The following is a 23,080-nucleotide window of genomic DNA, read 5'->3' on the forward strand; positions in this document are numbered from 1 at the left end:
GGTGGAAGATTTTTTTATCGGGGTTTCACTGATTGCTTTGATTTCATCGTTGAAGAACCCCAAATCTTGCTGACGTGGTTTTACTTGTATAAAATTAGGAGTTAAGTGTGCGAGCGCGAGTTATTTAGTTTCTGTTTCTGTTTTTTTTTTTTTTATGTGTTGTAAAAATATATTTTATTTAAAAAAGTATTATATTTTTTTTAGTGTTTTTTAAATTGATATTAAATAAAAAAATTATTTTGATATAATTTTAAATAAAAAAAATATTATGTACCAACTAAACACACGCTAACTCTTAATTATTCTTTATTTCTTAATTTTTTTAATCCATATTGTATCTTTCCATTTACTAATCTGATCCTTGTGTTTCATAACTAAAAAGTTGTTTTAAGTTTTTAACAGTGTATCATGGACCCAACTTTCATTTATAATTAATATTCTCAATCCAGATTTTATTATTAATACGTTGATTACATTTTTTTAGGCAGTTAATTACGTTTTTAAAGATATGTATTAGCTATTCAAGATTGAATATAATGAAATAATTAGTTTAGAATGTCATATATATAACCTTCTAGGTAATGGTATAGTAGTAAGAACTTGGGATCAAGAGATTTGTTTTCTCTATGGTTTCAGGTTCGAGTCCTGTGGTTGCTCATATGATGGCCACTGGAGGTTTACATAGTCGTTAACTTCAGGGCCTGTGGGATTAGTCGAGGTACGCGCAAACTGGCCCGGATACCTATGTTAAACTAAAAAAAAGAAAAGAATGTCATATATAGGATTTAGATTAGTGAAAATAGAAGTACGGTATGTGAATTTAATGTTTGTTTGGAATTGAATTTGTTTTAAGAATATATTAAATTAATTTTTTAGTATTTTTAATGATTTTAATATGTTAATATAAAAAATAAAATAAAAATATGAAAAAAATATTTTTTAAATAAAAAATAATGAGAATAAAAAGTTAGAACGCTTTTTCAATCGGAATAAATGAAAAGGTAAGAAACCGACTTAATGCGTTAAAACACTATACAAGAAAGCTCTGGCAAGAGACCCGACCCCGACATGTGGAGTGTCGATCGAGGAGATTTGGGGACATTTTTGGGGCAGTTTGAGGTGATTTGATTGGCGAGGGAGACCAGTGATGAAGAACAACATGTTAACAATTGTCTTGTTTCTCTTGTGCCCATTTGATCACCTTTTTTTACCTTTTAATGTTGTAAGATTGCTTGTTAAATCGAAAAACGATAAGCATTGATCATACTGCGAAGGGTTAATTATTAATTACTGTGTGACTTTTAAACATTTTTATGTTATTTTGAAAAGAAAAATAAATAAATAAATTACTCGTCTGCCTAGCTCATGGTGACCCAGCTAGCTAGATCATTGAATAACCTATGAGATCAGCTATTAAACTCCAAACACTATTAATATATGGAAATCGAGATTAATTAGACACCAATAATTAATATATAACAAAGAATTAAGATTAAGCTCTTTCTTCTTTTTAGTAACAAAGGCTGGACTGTACAGGAAAAGATAAATATTATAAAAGTTTCAGTTAGTTCAGGAATAGCTTTCACTGTAGATTATCAGAGTCCAATAATGGCAAAAAAGAGAAAGGAATTGATTGCTGACGTCAAATATACAAACAGGCAAAGACAAAAACACTTTGATGTTTATATATCAATCAAGGAGAATCAATGAAAAGGGCTTATCAAGGGAATTTGGACAGGTAGCTCGGTGGTCCGTGAGAAATTAGGAAACAATGTAGATAGGCTAGGGTCCAAAGAGAAAAAATAAAAAAGAGTGATTTCGGACATATCACTCAGGTTGTTTGAACTTCGAGCTTTTAGGGTTAAGTCTCGAGCTCAAGCTGACTATATCGCACCATGGCTCGAAACTATCCCCGTTTCAAAGCCTGTTTAGTCGGTCAATATATAAGATGGTTCTTCGTGGCTAAAGAGTTTATTAATTATTAACCATGTTATCAAGAGTTAATTTAATCCATGCCTCGGAAAAGAGGAAGGGAAAGTCGAACTCAAAATGCAGTGTTCTACCTATTTCTACCTCACCGAGAAATATTTGATTTTTTGTGAATATACTTAGTAAAAGATTGATTAAAATACGCTTAATTATTAATTCCGAGTCGAAAAACGCAGCTTCACCAGCTCTTCCTTGCATTCGAAGCAACTCAACTCACAAGACTATCAGCGTTCATTGGAAACCTAGAATCGTTGTTGAAGGGTAGAGTTCGAGGGAATTGTTTCTTGGGCAGGGAGAAGCAAGGATTTTTTTTTTCTTGGGCAAAGAAAGAAATTACCATGCACAAGAAGCAAGCTCCTAGCCTGCCATCCATCACCAGCTTCCATATTACATCAAGCACTTCGTGTACAAAGCCAGCATAGGGTGATTCAATTTTGTTTCAACTTGGCCTTTTTGGGAGATCCGCCCTATACTTATATTATAAAAAAAGCTAAAATAAAATGGGTTTTGCTTTAGGCAAGCCTTCCCACAGTGGACAAATTGTTGCTCTTTTAGGCTTTTTCCTAGCTCTAAACTGTGTCGGCTTTCCAAAAACAAAAAACAAAAAAACCCAAGTGATTTTTTTTTGGAGTTTTTATATTTTATTCTTACTTTGGTTATGGAATTCCTAGGTTTGCACTAAACAATCTCTAAACTTTATTTGTATTACAATAAGGTCCCTGGATGTAGGGAGATCGGAGAGAAAGGGTCAAAGGGTAGGAGACAGGGGAGAGTTTGGTTTTTTAGATTTTTAGGGCTGATTAGAACGTGTTTTAAAATATAAAGTATAAACATTTATTTGAAATGGTTTTAGGACGTGTTTGGAATGGTGTGTAGGGTCAAAAACAACGACCCCAGTTTTTTTAATGATAGATGGTCATGAAAAACAACGGCATCACTTTTTTATTTTTATTTTTTTAAAACTAGTTTTATTGCCATGCTATTGGTGGCTTAGCAGGCATAGTGTCATCCATCGCTTCTTTTTTTTTTTTTTAATTTTTTTTTAATGTCTCGGGCTGGATGTGTGCAGCCTAAGTGCTTAGGCCTAGTTGCCATCAAGCCTAGTGCGTGTCAGGCTTTTTTTTTTTTTTTTTTTGCAATTTTTTTTCCCGTTATCTACTATTTTATATTTTCTTAATATCAATTTTCTATAAATAATTTATAATTTTTTCCCATAAAAAACAGTGGTTATTTTTTATAATTTTGAAAATTTTCTTTATTATTTTTTCAAAATTACTAGAAAAAATAACCATCAATGTTATAAAAAATAATGATTCTTCATGAAAAATCGTAGAAACAATGATTAATTATAAAATCTTACAATAATAATTGAAGTTTGATGATTGATAATTCATCAATTTAAGATTTATAGTGTAAAAATAATAATGATAATAACACAGGAAAAAAAACGTCATTTTTTTTTATAAAAAAAACCAGCACTAACCTTAGATTAACATATAAAGGGAAACTTTTTCTAAATAACAAGAATTTGGTAGTTAATAATTTATTATATTTTAGTTTATATTATTTTTTAGCTGATCATATCTCATTTCACCATGATTCTTCGGAATGTTTTGAAGTTCAAGATTACGTTGATGCGAGACAATAATAACAAAAATTAACTGCCAAGTTGAGAATGATAAGATTTAATTAATAGTTATGAACTCATTGATTAATTAAAATTAACCACTCTTTCAATATGGAGCACCCTTTCGTTATCGATTCTTGCCTTTTTATTTAATTATTGTTCCTTTAACTAGATGTTTAGGTATGTAAATAATTAATTGCATGTCTGTTTATTTTTTTATTTATTAAAGTCAAACATATTCATGATATAGATTTAACTAAAAAAAACACACACATGAAATTAAATATTATAAAATACATAATCAATTAAAAAAACTATAGTTATTTTAATCTCGTTAGCTTAAAAAAATTAATTAAAATGTTAAACAAATTTCATAAATTTATTTGCGAGTCTGCGACAACGCGCGTATGATGACGAGGGGCCCTTTTCGTTATTATTTTGGGGTCAATCTATAGAAATATAATGTAGAACTGACGTGGAAGTTAAATTGAAAATATCCACTTTTTCAAAGGCTTGCCAGAACTGACACACAACAGTGGTCTATACAGGCAGAGAGGGCCTGAATTATTTTAAACTGGTCGAGCTAGTAATGGACATGAGAATCCTTCTGGGTCAGTGCTGTTCTTGTTGGCCTTTTCCAATTATTGGAAGCAGACAGTGAAGGTATCAACAAAAGTAAACATGGTTCTCTTGACTGAAAGCAAAAACATGTCCAAGTTGTTTCCCTGTTTAGCCATGAATATGAGCCACTCTTTGAACAAGCCAATGAAGATGTAAGAAATACAGACTATAACAAACTTGTCAAAGATCTAGTTTAATTTAAAAGCTTAAGAGAATGGTGGCAATGGTGAAATTTGAAGTGATGAATGTTTTGTTATTTAAATTTTAATATTAGGGACATCATGAATCAGCTCGAGACAGTTTCCATCTCGAATATCTCAAGTCTCCAGCCATCATCTTTTTTCCCAACAAAGCGCCCCCTATGTAGCCATAGCCTCCATCACTTAGTTCTAGGGACATTTCTGCAGAAAACAGATTTTGCTGCAAGAAAAGAACCATGTTCATCACTAAACACCACTCTTAGTCTGCTTATCCAAGCTGCATTAACATTGCATTTAGATTTTCCTTAGTCTGGAACTTCCCATGATGTCATCTATTGGAATTGGAACCATTATTTGAAGACAGCATTTTTGAAACCGGAATTCTGATTTTGTGAACATTGATAGCACACCTGCAGGCCACAGGCATCAGTAAAATTGCCCTTGGCAGAAAGCAGGAATAGCCATTGATTAGTGAGGATTAACACCACACAATTCCAAGATAAAAGCTCTGGGTAACTTTCCACGGCGGACAGCGAAAATATTAAACTAGTGTAGCTAAAAGAAAAGAAGAAAATAGTAACAGATGGTGAATGCACGTGTTGGACAAGATGAACAAATGTACACACCAATGTAGAAGGAATAAATAGCTTGACAGAGGCACGAGTGAACAAGAAACATTGTTTGGCTCGGTGGTGTAGAGGGAACAAAAATCACCGTATGAAAATATCTAACAAAACTGCTACAATGAATGTTATCAAGGTAACGCGATGTTGAAATACAACGGCAGAAAAAGGAGAGTACAAAAAGAAAAGCTTAGGTTTGCTCATTCTTATAAATGACCATCCCAACGTAGCGAACTAAGGCGTTTCCTGTCACAGCTTGGCTACTGCAGGAAAAGAAGTGCCCAGTTTTCTTCATTGTCCAAGCTGCATTTCTTCATGATAATCAAAAAGCTTCCTCAATAGAGGAATGAGACCTGCCAAAGCTATTTGGAGGTGTTCTGAACTATTTATGCGAATACTGAGTTGTCCTGCACCCTTGTTATTCAAATTGGCACGGGCAATCAAGTTTGTAGACCTTCCAATAGGAACCTGAGATTGTATATTGCAACCAATTGCTAGAACTCCATGCCAATCTACAACAGAGAGTCCAAGAGTGGATAGCGAACGACCCAGGGGATAATCTTCATCTCTCAGTTGGGCCTCCAGACTACCACCATATGCTACATCACCACGACCAGTCATTGCACCACCAGACATGACCATTTGGAACCGCTTATTAGCAATCAACTTGTCCTCAACTTTCACTCCAGCTGATAAGGCATCACCCAATAGAGTAACCGAAAGACCAGCAGTTGCCTTGTTCTTCCTGAAATTAATGAACCTTGTCTCACTGTGTAAAGTATAGCCCAAGTCCTTCCCTAAAGTCTGCATATCAAAACCTAGTGAAGTTGATTTCCCTTCCCCATGCTTTATAGAACTTGCTAATTCCATTTGAACATTGGCATCCTTCTTGTCCTTCGTTACCTGGCCAGAAAAGGATACAGGAATCTTGTCTTTAACTACAAATAATCTCTCCACATTTATACCTTCATAGCCAACATCATGATCCCAACCATGTGTATCAAGAACTGGCCTTACAAGCCACTGATTGGAGTTATCAAGATAACGGTACCGGTGGGAAGGATTATCAGAGTCAAAAGAAGCAGGTAAGGATAAATCTGGCATGGGAACGGGCACAGATGCAGGCCCTTCACTTTCTTCTTCTGCATTTTCACTGTAGTCACCAGGCAGAGGATTGGTTGCCACTGCAGTTTTCTTCATCATCCTTTGTTGCCTTTTCTCTTCCTTCAACTGTTTCTTCATAAAAAGTTTCTCCCTGTACTCTAACTCATCAAAATATGCATTCTTCTGAGCTTTAGTAAGCTTTGCCACCTGGGCTTTTGTTAAACTTTTAAATGGTGGTAAATCATCATATTCAGACTCATCCTCAGAATCCAATGACTCGTCCAAATCATCATCTAAACCATCCTCATCACCAAACTGTTCCTCAGGTAGCTTAACTTGTGGTCTTGACCGGAGAAGAGATGACAGCAGGTATGGTAAAGGAGGAGCTCTTGACCGAGTTGCAAATTGCTTCCTAGGTGGACCATCTTGCACCTTCAATATAGCGTTTGCTTCAGCGAGGATTTTTGATGCAAAGGAAAGTAGCAACAATTGAGGCTTCCAAACCTGACCATTAGGCAACACTCTATGCCCTGCCCTATTTCTTCTACACGCAGAGTGATTCTCAACTAATGAAACGGGATTTACAAGCCACATATCACCTGCTGCCTGACGAATTGTTTGTTGAACAACATGAGAACGTTGAGTTACAAACATTTCATAACTTGAAACGGTACCTTGTGGACTATCAGGTGGAGCAGAAGCAGCATGACTGAGGACAACAATTGCATTTTGCCATATAGATGGACCGAATATCTTGGTGACGGTTCGCAACAGGGGCAGATCACCAAAATCCTTGCTCTGCATGTCCAACCTATCAAAATACAACACAATATCTGGAGGAGTTTTCTTGATAAAGTTTTTCACTGAGAGAAGGATTTTCTCATTCTGTCGCTGGTCAGACCCGGAAGGAAGGAGGCCTGGTGTGTCAATGACCCGTAACTTGATCCCCTGAACAGTTCCCACAACATCCTGAACCATTTTTGTACCAGATTGAAAAGCATTGGTGGGGAGCTTTGCTTCATCAAATATTGAATTGATAGTGGCACTTTTTCCAACCCCAGTCTTTCCAAGAACCATAATTGTGCAGGAGAAATCAAGGGGTTCCTGCCCATCTGCCTCAAGCTGTCCTGCCATGGCACTTGCAGGATCAAAACTTAAGGTGCCAATGCGACCCCGATTTCTCCCTCGCAGCTGCTCAACGATTCCCAATCTGTATAAAACCTGTGCCACAACAGTTTCATTGGGAGCCAATCCAAGCCTATGCACTAGACGCAAAAATTTCACCCTAATCATCTTGAGTTTTTCATGAGTCTCATCGTGCTCCTCTGACTCCCCATCAGTAGGGTCATCAAGCTGTTGAGGGCGCATATGAGACATGGCTCCATTAGCACGCAACTGCTGCATTGCCCTAGTTGCAGGTTCCAGGAGTGGGGCAGCACGCCCAAGGCCAGCTGGATGGGAAAGGGAGGGAGGACGCAAAGATTTTCCAGATAAAGAGGCAAGCTTAGGTTCAGGGTGCCTTTCACCTTCTTTATTTACTGGAGTGTTTTGCTTCTCTGGATATGTTTCTGCAATCCTTTCAGGGTGCCCAGACACAATATTGTTCTGGCCAGCATCATTACCTTTTTCAGCAGCATGCTCTGGTTCAGAATCCTTGTTATCCTCTGCTCTCAAATTAGCAGTATCTGCCTGAATGTCTTCATTTTTCTCATTCACAAACTTATCTAAAGAATTTAAGCTTCCGGTTTCCGCTACCACCGTTGATTCTTCCAGGGCTGTATGTGGGACAGCTGAAGCAGCTGTCAGTTCAGGAGTTTCCTCATGATGCTCTGGATCCACTGAAGCTATAGTATCTTTCAAGTCTCCATTGCTGGTATCTCCGTGTTCTGTATCAACAGTTGCTGAAATGCCCTTTGGATGCCCACCCTTGTGAATCCCATCCTCCGAATCAAGGCCAGCTGAATCCCCTATCAATTCCCCACTTTTGTCATCCTGGTCTTCTGTATCAACTTTCACCGGATTCTCATGAAGTCCTTCACCTTTTCTGTCTTGAAGCTCAACTGAAACAACCTCCCCTCCATTCAACACACTGCCCTCCACTTCCACAACAGTCCCTCCCTCGTCAATCTTACGGACACTCTCTCCACCTACCGAATCCACCACCTTCTCTTCACCAACCACCTCAGTCAACCCCTCGGGATTCCCAGGCTCAGCAGGAACAAAAACCGGCTCTTCAAATTTGTCCATCATACTTCCTACATCTGATTTCTCAATGACAACTACTGAACCAGAATCACCACCTTCTGACTCATGTGCCTCAAATTTCTCCATTTCATTTCCCACATCCAAATTTGCATTCCCAACCACCAAACTCGAGTCACCAACACTCTCAACACCACCATCTGACTCAAACTTCACTCCCTCTTCATGCAATTTCTCGGTTGACTCAAGTGCCTCCACAAAAACCTCATCTTCCAAATCCTTCGATTCACTGGACGCCACCGCAACCTTCTCCTCTACCTTATCCCCCAACAACTCATTTGTTCCCTCCACCGCGCCACCCAAAACCTCATATTTATCCTCCACCTTATCCCTAGAAACTTCAGTGTTAACATTGATGTTGTTTTCTAATTGCGTCGCATCGACAACTCTATCAATTCCATTTTCCATTTTCAACAATCTTTACCTGCAAATCAAAGTTCCAACAAAATCAAATACGAAACCATTGAATAGAGAGACTGACATATAATCACAAAACAACTCTTTTTATTCCCTACAAAGAAAAATTCCGTCAATCAAAACCAACTCAATGGCAATAAATGAATCAAAATAAAGACACCTTTAATAGTAAAATACAACAAGACACCAAAGAACACTACAAAGAATCAATAATCAGAAGAAAAATTCACTGTAACCAATCAAGGCAAGTAAAACCATGGATATCTAATTTAATTTAAAACATCACAAGCAGAAAACCCCATGAAAAAAATCAGGTCTCAAGAATGTTTTATCAGGGTTTCTGGGAAGAAATGAAAGCAAAGGCCATTGAAACGAAACATAAAAGAAACAAAACTTACCTGCGTTGGATGCTGTGTATAAGGAAAGTTCCAAGTCCTTAAAGGAAGAGAACAAAACTTTTCTTTGTTTCTTTTAACATAGGATTTCAAGACAGTGTGTATTCTTGTACTAAAAGAGCAAGTGCTTAGAAGCTAAGTAGCTGTGTCTTTTAATTAGCAGTAGAAGAGAAGTGAAGGAGATAAGAGTTGTCAGGTTGAGAATAGGAGCGCGGGGATGTTATCCTTTTCTTCACCTCCCGTAACCCCTTTTTATAGTCTCCCCTCTCACTAAGGGCAAATATTTTTCTGTTCTTTTCCTTTTCTATCGAGCAACAATAATGGGCCATGATTACAGGGCTGATCAAGATACAATTTTACAAATGAGATATAGGGCTTCAAGCCCAAAACAACTTTATAAATTAAAAAGGGAGGGAGGGAAGAAAAGAATCCACGTAGTTTTATTTCAAAACACGAGGCACGAGGTAGAAACTTTTATAGTTTATTGAGAATTATTTTTTAAAATGATTTTTATAGAAAATAAATTTATTTTTTATATTTGTTTGTGTAATGCAAAACAAATTAAAAATATTTTTTAATATTTAATTATATTATGAAAAAAAACTAAAAAATAACTTTTTGATTTTTGAATTTTTTTAAATTTATTAAAAGGATATGAATCAAATTTGACATTTAAAAATATTGAAAGAAGATGAAATTGAAGAAAAAAAAAATATAATTTTATAAATTATTTTAAATAAAATAAATAACAATAAAAAAATATCACATTTAACTTATATAAAAAATAAAAAATGATGAAATTAAAAACAAATCAATTTCATAAATATTCTAAATAAAATAAATAATAATTAAAAAAATATGAATTAAATCTGATAAATAAAAATTTCAATTAAAAAATATAAGATAAAAATAAATAACAATAAAAATTAAAAATTAAAGGTGATATAAAAATAAAATTAAATCAAATTTTAAAAGATAAAATTAAAAAAATATATATAAAATATAACTTTAAAAGGTAAAAAGAAAGGTGAAAAAAGAATCTATGCAATTTTATTTCAATACACGAAGAGGTCAAAACTTTGATAGTGTATATAATTTGTTTGTTTATTAAAAAATATTTTTTAAAAGTGTTTTTTTATAGAAAATAATTTTTTTTTATGTTTGATAATATCATAAAAAATAAATTAAAAAATATTTTTTAGTATATGGCTATATCATAAAGTAAAAAAAAACTTATTAATATTTTAATTTTTATTAAATTTATTAAAATAATAATTATCAAATTTAATATATAAAAATGTTAAAAGGAAGATGAAATTAAAAAAACAAAATTAAATTTCATAAATTATTTTAAATAAAATAAATAGTAATAAAAAAATATTATGTCTAACATATAAAATTGTTAAAGAATGATGAAATTAAAAAATATATATATATTATTTTCATTAAAATAAATAGTAATAAAAAAAAGATTAGATCTGAAATATAAAAAATTAAAAATTAAAAAAAATAATTTTATAAATTATTTCAAATAAAATATAATATATAACAATTAAAAAAATAAAAATCAAACCTAATAAATAAAAAATTTTAATTAAAAAAATCATTCCAGTGTCTCAAGAGTATTTATTATTTCTTATTTCATCTATATATATATATATATATATATATATATAATTAAAAATGTTTTTAAATTTTGATAGAGTTACAAACTTACAATAATGCCATAGTATATATAAAGAAAAATAACGGTGAAATCTCTTCCTCAGCCGTTAGACCTCTCGCTTCAGTTCGCTCTCTTTCTCTCACTCTTTCCAGCCGGCAGCAGCAGTTCCAGCAGCCCGCCCTTCCTAGCTCCAGCAAGGCAGCAACTTCTAGCTAGTAAGTGTCATCCATTTATATTTTTCTAGATTTTTTTTGTTATACTGAAAAGAGATACTATTGTTGTTTTTTATTCGATCTGCTGAGATTTATGTGTTTCTAATTTTTCTTTTTATTTTTTTGTTCGATTTTAACGTGTTATGGTACCTGAGATTTGATTCTGTTCTTAATTATTTTTCTGGAGATGCTAAAGTATAGAAGGTCAGATTTGGTTTTACGATTTGCTGAGAAAATAAGGAATCAATAGCTCGGATTAGGTCTTGTAATTTTGAGGCCAAGAGTCGGAGTTTCTGAAAAAATGTAACGTTTTTCAAGTAATGGTGTGATTTTTTTGTTTCCATCTGGGTGTGCGGAGGGTGAATCTGATCTGTTTTGGTCACTAGAAAATGTTGGAGAAAAAGCTAAAAACTTCTGAGCCATTTATTTATGTGGCTTCGGTGTAATAGCTCATAGCTTCAATAAATAGGAAAAATGAACAGCTAAAGCCTTAGATGATAGAGACTCAAACTAAGTCACTTGCATGTGTCACGAGACTCATGAACCACCCCTATTAAGTTATGTGTGACAAGAAATTATTGCCATTGTAATCACAAAGAACCTGCAGTAATCAATAATTCCTCAGTCAGTGCAGAAGATGGTTTCTATGATCTGAATTCAATGCTTCAATACTGTGTGACAAGAAATCTATGGTAAAAACTGCAATGTGGTATCTAAGTATCTAAAACTGGTAAGCAGATATTAACCTTGGTATTAACTAACGATCAATAAAAGATTGGCTTACTGAGAAGTGGGAAGATCATCATAACTGGCTTGAAATTGGAAGAACTGAGTGAAGGGAAGGGTCTGATCGCTAGTTCCCATTGTGGCAGTGGCAGGTAGAGCTGCTATTACAGCACCTAGCCTCAAAACGAAGTCAAATATAACAAGCCCATTGTATTCAACGTTTTCATGGGTATAAGCTCCTTTTAGAGGTGTATTCAACGTTTTCATGGGTATAAGCTCCTTTTAGAGGTGCTGTTCCTTTAGCAACAGCTTTTGTTTCAGTAGGAATATCAACTTTAGATGACATTTTATAGCTTAAAGGACAGAGAGAAGAAAGATTTCAAAAAGCTTGTATGGAATAAAATGAGTTGTAGAGCCTTATATGGAGAACTAGAGGAGTAGGTTAAATCGAGTTTGTACCAAGGATTGTAATTTTAAAACATTATTTTATTTACATGAATAAGGGAGTTGTTGCTAACCATTTCCATTTCATTTAAAGCTTGCTTTTTTATCACTTTTGATAAAAGTCAAGAAGAAAGTTGTGAGAAGCAGAGGAACATAAATTAGTTGGTCTCCAGCTCAAGGCAGCAAGTCACTTGTAATAATAAATAGATGATTTCAGGTTTTGGGATGTTTGTTTTTAAGCTTGGCATGGATTGATATTGTGATATTAAGAATTTTTTTTCCTTTGTTGGAATGAATGTATGATATATATTTGCATCATTGCATTGTATGATATATACTCAAGACCCGATGGGGTTCGGTTTGAGTTTCTAAAATCCATGTCTGTTAGGTTTTGGATCGGGTATGAATAGTATTTTCAGTTTCAAATATGGATAGTACCAAAACCTGACCTGTGGGTATTCATTGTCATCCCTAACCACCTACAATGCCAACCTCACTGGACCCAAAGCTTCAACACCACCACCACCTTAACCACCATCAATGAAGAATGAAAGCATCGTTTGCTCACCCTTACATGGTTTCTTATCTCTTCAATGCCCTCTCTCCCTCCTCCACCAAAACTCTCTAGTCTCTCAAAACTAAACCCAAATCCCACTAAACAGCACATTACCAAAAACCTTACTTGCAGAACCCAACCCATCATCAACATCTCCAATCAATCCCAGCTCACACAAGCAGTCTCTTCTCATCAGCTTTTATCACGCGAAGGCATTCACTTACCTTGTCAGACACTAGCTTACCTTATACAACAAAGCGCATATTTGAAGTCTCTTAAATTAGGCAAAGGTTTCATATTCATCTGCAATTAAATGGATTAAAAAGACCTGGTTCTTTTTTACCCAAATGGGTTCAAATTTCAATAATTTCATTCATATGTACGAACACTGTGGTGACCATGTTAGTGCTTATAAAGTGTTTGGTATAATGTCCGAGAGAAATTTGTACTCTTGGAATAATATGCTTTAATAATTGACCGTTAGTTCAGGGTAAAACAGTCCTTTGAACTCTGAAACACTTTAAAAGTAGCCGAGCTTTCTCAATTTGATGAGCACCGAGAAAGAAAAACCTAAGGTTTCCTTGGCCGCAACCATTCCTCTCTTTTTCTTCCCAGCAGTTCTTCTGGTGAATTTTCTGGGAAATTCTTCTTTTTGATAAGTGAGAAAATCCTCAAACCTTATTTTGTCCCTTGGTTCTTAAAGCTTATATATCTATTTCATTGTTCAGATTTTTAAAGGATACTTAAAAAAATGGGGCCAAGATGGAAAGGAAAAGGAGCAGAAGCTAAAGCACTAGCAGATCCCATGTCAGAAATAGTCTCACAGCTTCAATCTTCTCTTCTTCAGTCAAATGCATGTGCATCACTCTCAGGTTGTAGTGTGCTTCTTGCAGTGGAAACAGAACAGACTGAGCTTCTCACACGGGCATGTTTCGGTAAACCCATTATCACAGCTGAGAAAGAAAAGCAATGGTTTCAGTTGGGTTTGGAGGAAGCATTTTATTTGTGTTATTCTTTAAAATGTTTAAAGATTGCTGGTGAAGATAATTTTGTTAAAAATGATTTAGATTTGTGGTTGTATATGAAATTGAAAAAGGAAAAATTCCCGGATTTTTATAAGGCGTATTCTCATCTTCGTATGAAAAATTGGGTTCTCAGGCCAGGATTACAGTATGGCGTGGATTTTGTTGCTTACCAGCATCATCCATCTTTGGTACATTCAGAATATGCTGTGATTGTTTTATCAGAAGGGGATACTGGGAGATTGAGGGTGTGGTCTGATTTCCACTGCACTATTAGACTTTGTGGAAGTGTTGCAAAAACGTTGTTAATTCTGAATGTTGACAAAAATGGCCACGGTGCTATCTCTCCATCTTGTTTGGAGAGATACTCTGTTGAGGAGTGCACAATCACGAGATGGAGTCCAGAACAAAGCCGTGATGATAAGAAAGCCTCATAAAATGGAGCGAAGTAAGATGTGCTTTCAAATATCTGGTTTGCTTTTGTCATTCTGTGCATAAACTGAGTATGAATGTTCCAAGTATTCTGGATAACTGTTTTTATAATGCTTGTGACTGCTGGTGTAAGAAATCCATGTTCGTCTGTTTTTCATATTGTTTTTTCATGCCTGATAACATGCAAGTCAAGTTTTGATCATGGAGCTGGTCTTCCTATTGTGATGGCCTCAGCAACGTGTAAGTGTCTCCAGTCCAGTTTGACTAGGTGTAAAAGCCGATCTTTTTGCTTTATCATTCATTAGATGCTTTAAGACAAGAAAAGGGCATCTAATGATAAAGCCAAAGTGTTGGGTTTCAGACCTGTTAATCACACAGCACAATACCAAAACCAAGTTGAAAAGTGAGCAAAATACAAAAAAATGGAGCCAGTTTCTTCATCACTGTAATCACCGAACAAGCTAGAACCGAAAGCAGTGCATTACTCTACAAGTAGTTCATCAAGATATAAATTGCAAGTTGCAAACACATGCTAACAATGAATTGTGTGTGCAGAAAGGCAAGCAAGCTTCACCAGAATAGATATATAATGCCACAAGTAACGATTGCCATCACCTACCAAGCATGCATATGGCTTGTTCTATTTGCGTGCACCCTGACATAAACCCACAGATGTTTGCGTGTGATAATGTGAAGCCAGACATCAAATGCAGAAGTTGGTGGAATTTAGGCACGAGTGGAATTTAGGCACGCCATGACAGCCATGCTTTTTGGAACGCGACTGCAGCATTTGACATGTAGAAAATGTGGCACGCAATACTCAAAAGTGTAGCTTTCTCAGGAAAGCATCATTTTATTAGTTTTAGTGAAAAATCAAGATGAATTTTTTCTGAAAAACAGTGCTACGGTATCCTTAAAATCTCAACGATTTTAGCTTTTTAAAAAATACTACCCGTATGCTAGCCAGGGCCACCAAAGTTTTTCGAGGATTGTTTAGGAATACGGTGTAAAAATGTTTAGGAATACTTGATAGGAGGACCTAGTCTGTCTCCTATCAAGTTCCAGGTGACTTGTTAATACTTTCATATAAAATCTCTTTCTAGTGCCTTTCCACTTATCTCAAGGATGCCTTTCAACTCGTTTAGTTGTATTACCATGTGGGCTATGGAGCTGGTATCTGTTTTTGACTTTTTTCGTGCATAGCACGTTTTATTTTTTATTTTTTATTCCTTTATCAATTGTTTTTCATTTATTTCGTTTTATTTGAAGCAGTTGTTTGTAGTTATCTGATTGCCTGATCTCTTGAATGAAAGAGTTTCGTGGCCTATGAGAAGATAAGGATGGAAATATACCTTGGAAAGGACATCATTGATGAGGTTACTACATAGCATCATCAATGCGAAGAAAATAATTATTGATTGATTAACAGGGAAGAGCATGATCCATGATTTTTAATTAAGAGATGGCCCACTCCTTTCATCTTCAATAAAGTTCATGGAAGAGGACAATTACCTTAAATTATGGACATGATTAAACCCCCAATCACTTTTAGTGGTGAAACCATACTTGATAAGGTGTATATGGATGATTGAGCCTGGTACAAGGAACTGTGGTTTTTGCTGCCATGTGGTAGCTTATCAAGGGCAAAACCTCTATTACCCTGGTGGATTTAGAACAGATTTTGCGTAGAGGAGGGGGAAAACTTGTGCAGAACCAACAAACATCAAGAACAAATTTGGAAGGCAACACAGGTGGACCAACCAAGGAAATATTATCTCGATTATAACTCCACGCCAATAATGCAAGCGAAGCAAGCACCTAAATTAAAGAAAAAAAGAATGTCATTGTCATAATCAAGATTGTTGAGAAAAATTCAATGGAAGCAAATAAATAATCTTCCTAATCTGTTTTTATATTTCCAGAAGTCTTAACTGGATGGTAATTACATCCAATTGACGTTACAATGCTGCGCAATAAAACCCACAAACCAATTCTTTTCCTGTGCAATAAAGCCTGCCGTGCCTACAACAAGAAAAAGAAAAGAAGAGGAAGAACTCGACATTCTTCTTCTTCATCATCATCTCTGACATAGAAAAATGGGTTCTCAGATCTCTAAACAGATTGAAAGGCGTAAAGAAATCTCAACTGAGAAGAAGGTTTTGGTTGATCTTGAGGAAAGCTCTGGAGAAACATATCCAGGTTCTGATTATCGTCCATCAGACGGGAAGAATTGGATGGCTGGGTTCAACCCTGAGAAACTTCACATAAACCAAATTGTATGGCCTGGAACCCATGATTCTGCTTCTAATAGGATTGGCATCCCATTGATCACTCGTCCTTTCGCTCAATGTCAGTCTTTGTCCATCTACCGTCAGCTTTGTGTAGGCACCAGAGTTTTTGATATTCGGGTTCAGGAAGACCGTCGGGTCTGCCATGGAATCCTGACAACATATAGTGTTGATGTTGTTATTCGAGACCTCAAGAAATTCTTGTTAGAAACTGAGTCAGAGATCGTAATTCTTGAGGTCAGGACGGAGTTTGGCCATGAGGATCCTCCAGAGTTTGACAAGTACTTGGAGGAACAGCTTGGAGAATACCTGATCCATCAGGACGATAGTGTTTTTGGCAAAACAATTGCGGAATTGTTACCGAAGAGGGTAATCTGTGTATGGAAGCCAAGGAAATCACCAGCTCCAAAACATGGAAGCCCGTTGTGGAGTGCCGGTTATTTGAAAGATAATTGGATCGACACAGATTTGCCATCAACAAAATTTGAAAGCAACATGAAGTATTTGGGTGAACAGCCACCGGTTTCGTCAAGGAAATACTTTTACAGAGTGGAGAATACTGTTACACCACAAGCAGATAACCCAATTGTATGTGTTAAACCTGTGACCAACCGGATTCATGGATATGCTAGGTTGTTCATAACACAGTGTTTCTCAAGGGGATGTGCTGATAAGTTGCAGATCTTCTCCACAGATTTTATTGATGAGGATTTTGTTGATGCATGTGTTGGATTGACTCGGGCAAGGGTTGAAGGGAAGGCTTAAAATTTCTCTATTTTTCTTGAGTTCTTGTTCCATTTTTTAGAGTTTTATTACGAGTCATCATCTCTTGTAATTAATTTCTGGGTGGATGAAATTTGCTCCGTTGTCCTTAATGGGGTAAACTGTTCGTTTGTCTACACGCATGCTAAATTATTTGTTTATGATGTATAAAGGGTCTGTGTATATGGTTGTGGTTGGCACACTTATTCCTTTTTGTTCTTTCTAACCTTGCTCTCTTACCTTTGAAGGCCTGCCCGCTCTGGGAATATTGCTGATACTTGTAATGTGATGGATGGAGCTGGATTGTCACTGACTCACTGTTATTGCCCTATCACAACTTCACATGTAGAAAACTATTTTGTAAAATGATGAAATTTAAAGAGTTTTCAAATCGAAAAGGCAAACAAGCTATTATAGAAACCACCACTTTACCCTACAAGGTGTTGTTGGTTGACATGTTAAGCAGGTTTGGTCCACTTGCTATCGCCACAAGTTCTTATTCAAACTGAAACTGTAAGAAAACTTTTCATGAATGCACACTTCTAGCATAGACGATTTGCCTAATGTCAAAATCATTTTATAATTGGAGAGAGGGCAGGCCAGCATAGCAAATTGATGATGATAGAAGTTTGAAAATAACAAAGAAATCCTGGGATACAGACACTGCAAGGAAAATAATGTGCATACCAACACCACATTACAAGTCAGTAAAAGCTTGTCACTGTTTAAGCCTACGGAATACAGTCAGTTGTATCAACCTCTGACTAGACAGGTAGAAACTAACATTCACTTTTTTCATGGTGGAAACCTATCAAGACACCATATATAAGGTCTGACTTCATCACATCCCTAAAAACTTGTTCAAGACTGAATCAGATGCAATTTAGTTAAGCGTGGGCTTTTCTCTGCAAAATTTGCAACTCAAAGTTTCCTCCAGTCGTTGGATTATCAATGAGAATACTACTGCAAAAAATAGTCCAAGAGTTTATAATACCAACTATGAAAAATCAAAACAGCAATCTTTTGCAGGAGTATTCTCATTGAGAATCCAACAATTAGAGAAAGCTTTGACACAAGTTTTGCAAGAAAAAAGGAAAGTCTCATGTCTCAACTAATTTCGGTCTAGATTCAGCGATGCGCGAGTTTGTAGAGATTTGATGAACTTGCACCTCATATGTTTCACAGTTCCTCTCAATAGGCTACCACCATTGAAATTATTAAGGATTGGATGCATAATGGAAAAGGTTAGTTCCTGTCTATCTAGTTCATAGGCCATATGTTGTGTGAACCTATGAACTATAGAGATAGGAACTAGCTTTCACCATTAAGCATCCTATCTTAAAAATTTCATAGTGGTAACCTATCAAGAAACCATACCTGAGGTACCGAGTTCATGAAATCTCTAAATGATTATACATGGCTGAAATTGACCAAATTCAGCTGAGAGTGGCCTTTTCTATATGAAACTTATGTCACAGAGTTTCCTCATATTGTTGGATTATTAATTAGAATACTCGTGCCAAAAATAGCCCAAGAACTCAACATGTTAGTCATAAAAACTTGGATCCAGCAAACACCAATTTAACAAAATACAGAAGTAGGATCTGCAGCTAATTTCTGTCGTAAATATAATCAAATTAGCGAGATCACTTCTCTCATCCATGGCTGTATATATGACAGAAAGAGACAAAAAGAGTATATCTCTATGCTGGAACCTGGAACTGGGTTATCTCTATGCTGTAATGATGCTTTCACCAAAAGGGCGCCTGGGATTTGCTGAAACACCTGCCAAAACATAACACAGTCATATAGATTTCAATAATATAAGCCTTTTCTATTCAAGCCAACCGAGCATACCGAAATGCGAAAAAATAAGTTATTTGAAGGAGAGTGCAAATAACTTGAACAGTTGGATGCCTCCTCCAAAGGGTTGCAAGTGGCAGCTCCATCAGGATGCTTTGCTTCATTCCTCAGGATTGTTTTGCACTGATCATTTGAGGCAGTGATCTAGTAAAAAGAGATTTTTCTACATGTAAGGAGACAGAAATATTATAAACAGTAGAGAAAGAGAAGTTAACCAAGAATCACGTTTCTTACATCAACAATAAATGAAGAGGCACATTCAATTTACAGGATGCTCTGCCAGTGCAGAAAAAGGATTCAACAGATTGTAATACATGAAAGCCATTGAATTGCCGTTGAAGACCCTGGTAGACAGTACAAATCCATTTGAGATACACTAGTACAAACCCAAAGTATCACATGGTGTTAGTATTAAATTTTAAGAGACATACTGCACTGATTTATTTTTGCAAACTTCGATAAATAAGCATTTGGTAGCCAATGCTTCCACTTATCTTCAGAAAATGGTAAATGCTGTCATGGCATAGCAGCAATAGCACCAAAAGGGAAGGAAGAGTTCTTGTGTTAAACCTAAAACTGTATAAACAAAAGGATTTCTGTGTCTATATGCAAATTCATGGAGCATGCATGCATGCCTTGACAAGTTCAGACTCGGAAGAGGGGGGATTAGAACAAGTGTGGCTGACCAAGTATATACCTTGAGCAAGGCCCATGCCTCTCCGTGTGCAAAACTTGTTGCTTCAAATATAGTTGGAGCAACAAAATAAATGACTTTTGGGACAAATTTACAGGATAGTGAACGCGCGAGGGACATATCCATACCTCAAGGGTGAAAGATATGTTACCCTTCTCAGGCACAAGAGGTGATATTATTTTCCTGACCAGAGGCACAAAAGACCAAGCAAGCCCCCACCGACATGTTTGCCCTTGGACAAATTCAGTGGTCTTTACTATGGTGACTCCAACATCACGAAGCTATGAGGTGAGGAATTTGAGGTTTGTTTTCCTTCCAAGCATTGAAGTAAACCACCTTCAAACAAAATGTAAACATAAAGACCAATGTTTCAGAACTGAGTACGTGGACAAGTTGGATATGAATAATAACAGATGTGATTGATGAGAAAGCACCGAAAGGACTCCTTCAACACTACACTATCTTCAATGATACGAGTGATAAAGGCCTTCTCTCCACCAGGGCAAACCATCTCCTCAGGAGTCCCGCCAAAAGAAGTTTTGGGATTCAGTCCTGCTTCCTCCATGGTCTCAAAAAATGGGGGATTACACATGCAGAAGTCAAACTTCTCACCATCTCTGACTACTCCAAGAAGTACAGGTGGCCCAGAATACTTCTTATTTGCATCCGATGGGAGATCAAAAGAAGATAAGGGCAAGGGTTCTGCCTCCTCAACCACACTCCCACTTCCATCCATTTTGCTTTTTCCATCTACTGACTCCCCACACTTTGAATCTTCAATAGAAAGGGTGCCTTGACAATTTGTAACCTTCCTAATTTCAATTAGTTCTGATATATGTTGATTACTTTTAACATTTCTCTCTGCCCACTCTAGTGCCACGTCAGTCACATCTGCAACCAAAATCACAACATATCATCCAACAAGTTATAAACAACACTGCTCCACAAACAACCCAAAAGGGAAAGAAAAAGCTACCTGACCCAACAAAAGTCCATCCAAGAAGAGAGGCGCCAAGCAGAGGGTAAATGCAGTTAGCTCCAGTGCCTTTATCAAAACCTCTCACAATATCTCCATTGCTGTTATTATTTGGAATGATATCAGATGACAAAAGATCCTCGATCCAATGAATGTACTTTGATCTATTCGGCACCGTAGGGCATAACTGCCCATTAGGAATCCACCTAGAGTGTTCAATTCACAAAAGACACTTAATTAACACAAAACCTCATAAACCAAAAAACCTTAAATAAGAACTTTAACGTTCAAAAAAAGGCCAAGTCTTTATAACTAATTACAGCAGAAGAACCTAAGAAACCACCTATAATGTTTTATTCACATAAGATAGAAACTATAATGCATGCATAACCAACCACGACCAAGCTCACAGACCAAACAACCTTAAAACTCGCAAAAAGTCTCAATCTTTATGGTTCATTAATAACAAAAGAACCTCAAGATTTTAACTTGCACAGTTTTCACTACAAGGGTCCTGCTTAAAGTTACAAAACTTCATTTGTATCGTTAAAGTGTCGAAATGATTCTTACCAGTTGAGGCCATGATCATGGAGGAGCAGGACCCGTGTCAGTTCTCGGGTCGAGTTGAAATTGGTCCAGTCAATTCTGGGTCGACCGTCACGCGAGTAGAAAACAAAAGCCTTGAAAGATGTATAGAGGGAAGCTAGGAGAGCAAAATCAGGTGGGTTATCGGAGTATTTGTTTTTTGGGTGGATGGTGTCGGGTCTCTTTCTCTTGTTCTTCTTGCTTACCATTCTGTGTTTAGAATTTTAGAGAGTAGCGAGAATGGAACTAGCAAAAACATAACTATTCACGGAGAAGAGAAGAGAGTTGTTCTTGTCGACGACGAGTCTTTTTGGCAGGACTGGATTGGTTCAACTTGGGCTTTGTAGGTTTTTCGGCATTGTTTCAGGAGTGTAGTTATGCTTGATTCAGAAAACTCCTGATTGAGAGCATAATCCAGTTGATTTTTAAGTTGAATTGACAAAAAAAAAATTCAATTAAACTGTTAAAACTTTATTCATTCAATTTGATCGACTCAATTAACCTATATTATTTTGTATATCAAAACATGGTAAATTGCAGGCAGACTAGCTATCTCTTTATAAAATTAGACAAGCAAGTAGAAATGGTTTTATTTTCAATTTTGCAATAAACTTTTTAGCTCTGTAATTGAAATGAATTTCTACAGGTTGATGGACTTATGTAGAAGCATAGAATTGTGCTCTTGCAATATACAGTGGAGTTAAAGTATTGCATGTAAGAGTTTATTATATGATTAGTCCTTTTTATGAAAGCTTTCGAGATTTTCTTTCTACCTCTCCGAGCTTTCTGTTATTTAGGGATGGTTTTTGTGCTCTTAGATTGCACAGAGCTGGGCTAACTGTTCCTTCCTGAGCTGGGGTCTAGGCATTTAAGAGCTTTCTACTTGGGCCTTAGGCCTTTTGGTTAATGCACTCTATCAAAAAAAGGAGTGCTAGCTAATACTCCTCTGGATATCTAGGATTGTTGTCAAGTGAAAGTAATAAAAACTGAATCAATTGCAGCAATTAAATGAAGATTATCTCTCTGATCTTGCTGAGAATTTCAGTTTTTAGAATCTGAATGCAATGCCAAACATGATAAGACCACCAATCTATCAGGTGTTTGGTTCAAGTCGCTTTTTAAACTATTTTTTTTTTGAAAAAAATATTAAATTAATGTTTTTTTAAGTATTTTTTAAAAGTTTTGATATATTAAAGTTAATTTAAAAAAAAACATTATTTTATAGCACATTTTCAATTAAAAAATACTTTCAAAAGAACTTTATATTGCATTATCAAAAACACAAGCACAACTACAAAATAATAGACAAGTAGCCATATTTTTGCCTAAGGTAAGAGAAAAGTGGATATTAAGTTAATTGAACAATGAGAACACATGGGATTTTGGTGTTTGTCCATTGCTTGTCTTTTAATAAGAAAAAGTATTAAATTAATGATTTTTAGGTATTTTTTATTATTATTCTGATGTGTTAAAGTTAAAAATAAAAATAAAAAATTTAATATATTTTTAATTAAAAAATATTTTTAAAAATATTACATTACATTACCATTACAGAATAATAACCAGCTGGCCATGTTCTTGTCTAAACTAAGAGAAAAGTGCGTATTGAACAATGA

At 35.7% G+C, this 23,080-nt stretch overlaps 3 protein-coding genes and 1 pseudogene across 5 annotated transcripts; 2 read left to right on the forward strand and 2 right to left on the reverse strand.

The window, feature by feature from the left end:
• Positions 1-5,068: 5,068 nt before the first annotated feature.
• LOC7494262 (translocase of chloroplast 120, chloroplastic) lies at positions 5,069-9,475 on the reverse strand. The gene is made up of 2 exons (XM_024608787.2): positions 9,242-9,475; positions 5,069-8,850 (listed from the first exon to the last, which is right to left on the reverse strand). Exon 2 carries the CDS (start codon positions 8,832-8,834, stop codon positions 5,352-5,354), a length of 3,483 nt encoding a protein of 1,160 aa, XP_024464555.2. The 5' UTR covers positions 8,835-8,850; positions 9,242-9,475; the 3' UTR covers positions 5,069-5,351.
• Positions 9,476-10,963: 1,488 nt separating this feature from the next.
• LOC7472137 (tRNA-splicing endonuclease subunit Sen2-2) lies at positions 10,964-15,193 on the forward strand. Of its 3 annotated transcripts, none has more exons than XM_024608782.2 (3): positions 10,964-11,119; positions 13,571-14,312; positions 14,852-15,193. In XM_024608782.2, exon 2 carries the CDS (start codon positions 13,594-13,596, stop codon positions 14,299-14,301), a length of 708 nt encoding a protein of 235 aa, XP_024464550.1. In that variant the 5' UTR covers positions 10,964-11,119; positions 13,571-13,593; the 3' UTR covers positions 14,302-14,312; positions 14,852-15,193. The 3 variants fall into 3 exon arrangements, with proteins under 3 accessions (XP_024464550.1, XP_002313727.1, XP_024464551.1); XM_024608783.2 differs by lacking the exons at positions 10,964-11,119; positions 14,852-15,193 and adding exons at positions 11,152-12,090; positions 12,131-13,501 and having other exon boundaries at positions 13,571-14,453; XM_002313691.4 differs by lacking the exon at positions 14,852-15,193 and having other exon boundaries at positions 13,571-14,453.
• Positions 15,194-16,191: 998 nt separating this feature from the next.
• On the forward strand, positions 16,192-17,552 carry LOC7494261 (uncharacterized). The gene has a single exon (XM_002313690.4). It carries the CDS (start codon positions 16,393-16,395, stop codon positions 17,347-17,349), a length of 957 nt encoding a protein of 318 aa, XP_002313726.1. The 5' UTR covers positions 16,192-16,392; the 3' UTR covers positions 17,350-17,552.
• A 399-nt stretch (positions 17,553-17,951) lies between these two features.
• LOC18102161 (uncharacterized) lies at positions 17,952-22,188 on the reverse strand (annotated as a pseudogene).
• Between the last annotated feature and the right edge of the window lie 892 nt (positions 22,189-23,080).

Source organism: Populus trichocarpa, chromosome 9 (genome assembly GCF_000002775.5).
Source record: "Populus trichocarpa isolate Nisqually-1 chromosome 9, P.trichocarpa_v4.1, whole genome shotgun sequence".
NCBI lineage: Eukaryota > Viridiplantae > Streptophyta > Magnoliopsida > Malpighiales > Salicaceae > Populus > Populus trichocarpa.